The sequence below is a fragment of the Octopus bimaculoides genome, chromosome 7 (genome assembly GCF_001194135.2).
Source record: "Octopus bimaculoides isolate UCB-OBI-ISO-001 chromosome 7, ASM119413v2, whole genome shotgun sequence".
Taxonomy (NCBI): domain Eukaryota; kingdom Metazoa; phylum Mollusca; class Cephalopoda; order Octopoda; family Octopodidae; genus Octopus; species Octopus bimaculoides.
The window spans coordinates 75,009,282-75,018,342 of NC_068987.1; the positions used below are offsets into that span (position 1 = coordinate 75,009,282).

Consider the following 9,061-nt stretch of genomic DNA (forward strand, 5'->3'; position numbering starts at 1 on the left):
AACGTAGTTCTCGGGGATAGTCAGCGTGACACAGAGTGTGACAAGGCTGACCCTTTGAATTACAGGCACAACAGAAACAGGAAGTAAGAGTGAGAGAAAGTTGTGGTGAAAGAGTACAGCAGGATTCGCCACCATCCCCTGCCAGAGCCTCGTGGATCTTTGTGTTTTCGCTCAATAAACACTCACAACGCGCCCGGGCTGGGAATCGAAACCGCGATCCTATGACCGCGAGTCTGCTGCCCTAGCATCCAGACTAATACCATATAGTGGATTAGGTACCATACATTGAACTAGGCATACTATATGCTAAACTGTAGTGGACTAGGTAGCATGTGGTGTGCCATATGAACTCAGTACCATGTGGAAGTCTTGGTAGCATATGATGAATTAGGTGCCATATGGAGGTTTAGACAGCATGTAGTGAAAAATGTACCATAGAATGAACTAGGTACCATTTCAAAGTTTTCAAAGTTTAGGCAGTTTAGTGTGAACTAGATGCTGTATGAAAGTTATGGAACCATATAGGGACTAGATACTGTGCAGTAACTAAGAATTGGATATCATGAAACAACTATTGTAGCTAGCTCTGTACTGTCTGATGTTGTTATGTTATTATGTTTTGATGTCATAGAAGTAAATATGAGTTTCTGTTTTCTCCTTGCAGGTGTCAGCATCAATGGAGGCCGGCTGTTGGTTGGATGAGAATAAATTTGAGTTGGTTGCTAGCTATCCTGTGGCCCAGGTAAGGTTATGCTGCTAAGATTTAGTGATCCAGTGTTGTGTTTGTCTTTCACCAAAACATTCAACTCTGCTTGCCAGAGACTTCATGTCCATTTAAGAAATTGTTATTGTTTATATTTATACAGAAATCCATCACTTACCCTCTCTCTTACCGAGAGTTATCCTTTCTGACATTCTGACATTACTCTTCCTCTTCCCTTTCTGCTGTTGTCCCCTATTTTTCCTTGTGTCATGGATGGTTGTTAGGAAGGGTTTAATAAAAGTGTACATGGCGCAGGAGTGGCTGTGTGGTAAGTAGCTTGCTTACCAACCACATGGTTCCGGGTTCAGTCCCACTGCACGGCACCTTGGGCAAGTGTCTTCTACTATAGCCTCGGGCTGACCAAAGCCTTGTGAGTGGATTTGGTAGACGGAAACTGAAAGAAGCCCATCGTATATATGTATATATATAAGTATGTGTTTGTGTGTCTGTGTTTATCCCCCCAACATCACTTGACAACCGATGCTGGTGTGTTTACGTCCCCGTAACTTAGCGGTTCGGCAAAAGAGACTGATAGAATAAGTACTAGGCTTCTAAAGAATAAGGCCTGGGGTCGATTTGCTCAACTAAAGGCGGTGCTCCAGCATGGCCACAGTAAAAAAGACTGAAACAAGTAAAAGAGTAAAGAGTATAATATGTAAAGATAATAAAATTTAAGGATTTGGTTACAAAATACAAACACGCAATGTTGTTTTGGATAAATATGTATACAGAAGTCATTTAACCCTTTAGTGTTTAAACCGGCCATATCAGGCCAAAATTGTCTTCCTGTTTTATGCTCAAACCAGCCAGCTCTGACCTCTCACACCTACCCTACAAAGTCATTTTAAAAATAAACAGGGTCATCATCAAAATCTCAGAGTTACAAGATGCTGTACAATTAATTTGCAACCTTGTGAGTGGATTTGGTAGACGGAAACTGAAAGAAGCCTGTCATATATGTGTGTGTGTGTGTGTGTGTATGTTTGTGTGTCTGTGTTTGTCCCCCCAACACCGATGGTGGTGTGTTTACGTCCCTGTAACTTAGCGGTTCGGCAAAAGAGACTGATAGAGTAAGTACTAGGCTTACAAAGAATAAGTCTTGGGGTTGATTTGTTCGACTAAAGGCAGTGCTCCAGTATGGCTGCAGTCAAATGACTGAAACAAGTAAAAGAGTAAAAAGAGATATATATAATATGTGTGTATGTATGCATGTATGTATTAGTGACGTTTATGAATGTTTTGTGTGTGTGCGTGCATGTGTTGATGCAGTGTGGCTTTTATTCTACCTGGGTTATCTTTTTGCATTGTTATTATTTACAGTTATATCGTGAACAGAAGCAGCTCAACTCTGGCCCTAAAGTGTTCGATGAGTGTGGGAGTATCTATGTCTCTGCTGTTAAGGCCCCTCCAAAGAAGGATCTGATTCAGTTATTGCAGCTGTGTGGAGGAAAAGTAAGTAATTAGAAGTCATGTAATGTCTACTGCATTCTTAACAATGGAAACAGTGTGTTGAACTGGCTGACATATATTCATATCATCATCATCATCATTATTATTTACCATCCATTTTCCATGCTGGCATGGGTTAGACAGTTTGACTGGAGCCAGTTAAGTGGAGAACTGTACCAGTTTCCAGTCTGATGTGGTTTGGTTTCTACAGCTAGATGCCCTTCCTAATGCCAACCACTCCAAGAGTGTAGTGGGTATCCTTCTGTGTGTCACCAACATGGGTACCTTTTACGTGTCAGCAGCACTGCCACGACTACAATTTTCACTTGGCTTGATGAGTCTTCTGTAGCACAGCAAATTGTTAAAGGTCTCGATCACTTGTCATTATCTCTGTGAGAACCAACATCCGAAGATCATGCTTCACCACCTCATGCCACATCTTGTATCTACCTCTTCTACAAGTTCTGTCCACAGGTAGAAATCAGCACTTCTTTACACAGTTGTTCTCGTCCATATGCATTACATGCCCATACCAGCACAGCTATCTCTCTTGCACACCACATCTGATGCATCTTATGCCCAACTTTTCTCTCAAGATACTTACACTCTGTCATACATGCACACTGACATTGTACACCCAGTGATGCATATATGTACCTATATCTGTATTCATATACAGACATCCCTTGCATTACAGAAGGATCACATTCACATACTTTGTAATGAAACATGGAATTTCATAGCATAGAGTGTATTTTCCCATTGAATTCCATGTTCATCGATTTCCATCTAATATGGAAATCTTTGGTAAAATTTGTTTCATATTAAATGCCACATTACAGCAAGTTTTTTAGGAGCACAATGTTTCCATGGTATGGAGGAGGATTATATATTTATACACTTAGATGTATATTTTTATCAGTGTATATCATCATCATTTAATGTCTGTTTTCCTTGCTGGCATGGATTGAACAGTTCAACAGGAGCTGGTGAGCAAGAGGATTATCAAGCTCCAGTGTCTACTTTGGTTTTTACAGCTGGATGCTCTTCTTAATGCTAACCACTTTACAGAGTGTACTGGGTACTTTTTACATGGCAGCTGCACCAGTGAAATCACCAAATAACTTACAAGACAAGGCCCACTCAACTAAGGGGTGTAGTACTGAGGGAAGTGGCTTTGTGCCGGGTAATGAGAGTTTAAAGTATGATAGAGAGATAGAAACAAGTGTCTTGCTGTAGGGAAGACATATGATTATACTCATCATCGTTGTTGTCACCGTTATTGTTGTTTAACATCCTCCTTCCATGCTGGCATGAATTGGACGGTTTGACAGGAGCTGGCCAGACAGGAGCCTGCATCAGACTTCTGTGTCTTTGGGAAAAAAAGAGTCACAAGTATAATCTAAATCTTTTATTCAAAAGCCTTTGTTTAATGATAAGGTTGTTAAGCATGCTGCACTTACACATATTTATATAATCGATTCATGAACAAGAAGCCCCTATCAATAATACATTTATTGAAATAGCACTGAAATTAACAGCCTTTCTTTTTATATTATATTATACAGGTGAAGAACACGATATGTAATGCTAGTATCTATATTGGTGAGGAGTATCATCCATCCATGATTAGTGTTACTCCTCTTTGGATATTTGGTAAGTTTCATTTGGTATGGTATTTCTTCTGTTTTTTCGAGCAAGGTGATATTTCCCCATGGCCCAGACATGTTTTCATGGAATATTAGAACGAACGACACTGCTTATATGACAGTGACACTCATTTTCATCTATCACACAAACATACACACTTCCATACATACATACATACACATATTTCGATGATGTGACTGTTTGTTTTTAGAATGACATTGTAGGGTAGGTGTGAGAGGCCAGATCTAGCCAGTTTGAAGATAAAACAGGTAAAATATTTGGGATGGATGTGGTCAGTTTAAATGCTGAAAGGCATTCAGAGTAATCTGAATGCTAAAGAGATTAAGGTTTCTCCGTTTGCTTCTATCATTCTCAAGGCCCTGCAAAAGGTCCTGGGTGTTGTGTTTTCACTTCTGTTTAAATAGCAGGTGAAGTCATAAAGGGATGTTGTCTATAATTCCAATAGTTTTCTTTCTGAGAAGGGGTCATTTTCTCTCCTATAGACTTTCTCTCATCCATTGCTCTGCTGCCGTACACTTCAATTTTCGTATGGTAACTAGGGTTGTAAATTGTAAGAGCAACAGCAGCAGCATTTTTTTTTGTTGATACACAGGAAAACATGGAATGAAGTACTGAAGGCTGATCTCAAATCACTGAGCCTTATGAAGGAGGTGACAAAGGACTGAGATATCTGGCACCTTGCTGTACTCAACAAGACCCATCCACCACAGTAGAATTGATACTGGTGCTACTGCCATGTAAAAAGCATCCAGTAGATTCTGTAAAGTGATTGGCATTAGGAAGGACATCCAGCCATAGAAACCATGCCAGAACAAACAATGGAAGCTGGTGTGGCTCCTGGCCTTTCCAGCTCCTGTTGAACCATCCAGTCCATGCCAGCATGGAAAACTGATGTTAAATGATGATGATGATGATGATGACGACAGCGGCGCAAGATCCTTGTACACTGACATATCTCTTTTCTATCTTCTCTATTTCCAGATTCCATCAGTTCAGGAACAGCTTTGCCTTTCGATGACTACATGCTTGGCCAACCAAAACCACCAAGTCCAGAATATTAGATGCCAGGATCAAATTAATGCGACCCAATTCAGGGGTATATTTTTAACCACAGTAGCAGTATTTGTATGTGGAACTACAAAAAGAAAACTTCTCTATTTGTTGAGTTCTATCAACAGTTTTAGATGATTTTGCTAAAGTGTAACCCAGGCTGTTTAAAAATGCATACAGACTTTACAGTATTTATATAAGTAGTGTATATACAGAATTTTAAAAGACTCTGCGTATAGATCGCTTTATTTGAAACATAAATGACTTTGTGTGATAAATGAACATAGATTTTTAATTTTATCACTACAGTAATATACATTTTCCTTCCAGTTCCTTCACCTCTTGTCCACTTCATCACATTCATTTACATATGTCCATATATACATGTATATATGTACACTCGCTCATACATACCTACATGCATATATATATATATATATGCATAATAATATTACATGCCGATGCACGTATTTAGACATGGTGTGGAATTGAAAATGTATTTGTTTATACCAAGATTTAGTGTTTTGCAGTATGTTAATATTGTAAATGTCTCACATGAAAAACTATTTGGTGAATCAGTTTTGTACATTATAAGGAATAATTCTACAATGTATGTTGTGTGTGTGTATATATATATATATATATGTATATATGTGTGTGTGTATATATATATATATATGTATATGTATGTGTGTATATATGTGTGTTTGTGTATATATATATATATGTGTATATATATATATATGAGATATATATATATATATATATATATATATGAGATATTTTTATATATATATATATATGAGATATAGATATATATATATATATGAGATATTTTTATATATATATATATATATGATATATATACATATATATATATGAGATGTATATATATATATATATATATATATATATATATATATATATATATATATATTTAAAAGATGCAACAGTGAAAAGAGTAAAGTGTGTGAACCAAAGAGGAAAGGTAGTTGGAGTGAATGAAATGATTTCAGCAAGACTCAGACCTGCATCACAAATGCATCTTTTGGAGCTGGTTACCATTTTAAAGCTTAGATGTATAGGCACAGGTGTGGTTGGCTGCTTAAGAAGTTCACTTCACAACCATGTAGTTTCAGGCGCAGTGTTACTGTTAGCCTCTGTATGGATTGGCTAAAACCCTGTGAGTGAATTTAATTGATGGAAACTGAAAAGAAGCCTGTTGCACATTATGCATCTGTGTGTATGGTTATGATTATGAATATTTCAGCCTCCTTGTTTTGGCGTCAAGCATTAATTGTAAAAAGATATTACTCTCATACAAGTGGTGCTGTTTGCAATCTCCTGTGAAAGACTATTTACCTTGCTTTGGAATAAGCAAAGGTTGGTGACAAGAAATGCATCCGACTGTACAAAATTTGCATCAGTTAATCCTGCCTGACTTATTCAAATATGGAAATATAGATGGTAAAACAATAATGTGAAATATAAGATAAACTGAAAGAATTCACTGAATCTTTTATTAACAACAAACTTGTGTAAATAGTCTGAAGACATGACAAATGTGAGATTTTCTTTGCTTGTTTTTCAATGACTGATTTCTCTGCTTTACTTTAACTGTCCATCACACCAATCGCTTCTTATTTGCCATCCAGTATCTTTTGGATCCCTTTAGAATAAAATGTCTGTTCATTCTTTTGTTTTTAATCGCATTTAAAGTGCTAAAAACAGAACGCGATATAAATTGATATTTTAAATAGCATTTGTATTTTTAAGTAAACAACATGAAGTAATTAAACAGACAAAAATAAATTTGTAAAACTGGTTATAACTGAAGGAAAGATTCTGCAACTCTAGAAGAATCTCTCTATTGAAAATACAGAGTAACGCAGGAGTGTATCCTTCCACTTAGTCCAATTTATGATTTTCCTACATCTCTTCAAAACAAACACTCATACACAAACATACAGCTTCTTATGGAGTTGACATCATACACACATACTTTACATTCTCCAGACAGGTTGGCAACTACTCCAACTTACACAAATTAACCATCTGTATAACTGGCTCCACACCTATCAGATCCACCATCTGCTTTCTTACCAGCACACAACATTAAAAGTAACCAATCAACATACACAAAGACAAACATGTTAGGACTCCTGATCCTCCTCCCCCTCCTATCCACTGCCCATATCATCTCGTCTTGACGGTTTTGATCTGACACGCCATTGCTCCCATTTTATCTTTTTCCCAGATACTTCCAACAATCCTTCTATAATGTAAGTTGTCTACGTGTATTTTCCCTAAAGTAAGACACCTCTGTTTGCCCCTGGCACTTAGTTGTAAGGGCTTTTCCTTTTTTTCTTCTATCCTGTCTTTCAATTTACTTGGCAACCCACTTGTGTTGTTGGCACAAAAGAAGCACTTAGTACACTAAAGTGGTTGGCATTAGAAATGGCATCTAGCCATAGAAATCATGCCAAAACTGGCATGGAATATGATGCAGTCTTGTAGTTCACTGGATCCTGTCAAACTGTCCAATCCATGCCAGCATGGAAAACAGATAATTAAGTTTTTCATGTGAGACATTTACAATATTAACATACTGCAAAACACTAATGACCCGCAACATTCAAAAACACACATTGAAGACATAGTAACAAAAATGCAAATATACTTTGAATAATCAAAGGTACTGCATTTGGCAAACAGAAAGAACCAAGAACAGAGGTATACAAACAGTTCAATAAATTTGTCCAAAATTATTTCAGACTTGTCTGGGTTGCCAATATTTTGTCAATGAGTTACAGAATATAAGAGGTTGTGTACATAGTGCACCCATAAGCCACTTACAACAACAAAATGATTTAAAATTAAAACTACCTGGTTACACAAGGAACATGCACAGATGTAGCTATGTGGATGAGAAGCTTGCTTTCCAATTATGTGGTATTGGATTCAGTCCCACTGTCTGGCAACTTGGGCAAGTGTCTTCTACAGTAGTTCCACCCATGCAAGCATGGAAAAATGGGTGTTAAATTATGATGAGGAGGTGGTGGAGGAGGAAGAGTACATTGAATAATGTAGTTCTAGATGCAGATCTTAACTAGACAGCATGGTTTGATTTGGAAAAAATCTTTGATTGAAGGTTGTCTGTTCAGCTAGCTAGCTTTAATCAAACAAAATATCCATTAAAAAAAAAATAATCAACAAACCTATCTCTTCCATTCACCACAGACAAACACAAACACAAACACATTCATACATAGAAACAGTTGTAGTACCAGTAACCGAATTAACCCCCAAGTATTATACTTTTATGTATACTGAACAGCAGCCACTGTTATCATTTTTTTTTTACTTTAGCAAACTCATTTTATTTCTTGCCCCATCAAACAAAGAGATTCTTATTTTTTGTATAATAAATTTTTTTTTCTTTTCTTTTTGAAATGCATTTGTGGTCCAGGCTACCCTCGGGTATTTTGCTCATGTAATAGGACATCATATCATAATCATCATCAGTAAAAGCAAAATGAGGGTTAATGACCCATTCATACAAAATCAAAACTCATAGTAGATGTATTACATGCTATCTTCAGTAATAGTGAATGACTGAATTAGTAGAGTGGCAGACAAATACCTTGTGGTATTTCTTCTGACCCATTACATTCTGAGTTCATATTTCACCAAGGTCAACTTCGCCTTTCATCCTTCCAGGACTGATAAAACTAAAGTACTGGTATTAAAGTACCAGTCAAGTACTGGTTTTGTTTTAATTGGTTAATCCTTTTCTCCAAATTTGTGGCCTTGTGTAAGAAACCATTATAATCATTATTATTAAGGCCAGTAGACAGAAAAAAAGTAGTAGAATGTTAGACAAAATGCCTTATGGAAATAAACTATGTCCTTTTACATTCTAAGTACAAATCTTACCAAGGTGAACTTGTCATCTTTTTTGTAGTTGATAATCAGTGAAGTATGGAGGCGCAATGGCCCAGTGGTTAGGGCAGCGGACTCGCGGTTTCAATTCCCAGACCGTGCATTGTGAGTGTTTATTGAGCGAAAACACCTAAAGCTCCACAAGGCTCCGGCAGGGGATGGTGGCGAACCCTCCTGTACTCTTTC

At 37.1% G+C, this 9,061-nt stretch overlaps 1 protein-coding gene across 3 annotated transcripts in view; it reads left to right on the forward strand.

The window, feature by feature from the left end:
- Positions 1–5,266, forward strand: part of LOC106878145 (microcephalin) — a 28,951-nt gene extending 23,685 nt beyond the window's left edge. For all 3 annotated transcript variants that reach the window (XM_014927268.2, XM_014927267.2, XM_014927265.2), the window contains 4 exons: positions 665–742; positions 2,084–2,215; positions 3,781–3,868; positions 4,865–5,266. In XM_014927268.2, the coding sequence (XP_014782754.1) occupies positions 665–742; positions 2,084–2,215; positions 3,781–3,868; positions 4,865–4,944 (378 nt within the window). In that variant the 3' untranslated portion in view covers positions 4,945–5,266. The remainder of the gene's footprint in view (positions 1–664; positions 743–2,083; positions 2,216–3,780; positions 3,869–4,864) is intronic.
- The last annotated feature ends 3,795 nt before the right edge of the window (positions 5,267–9,061 follow it).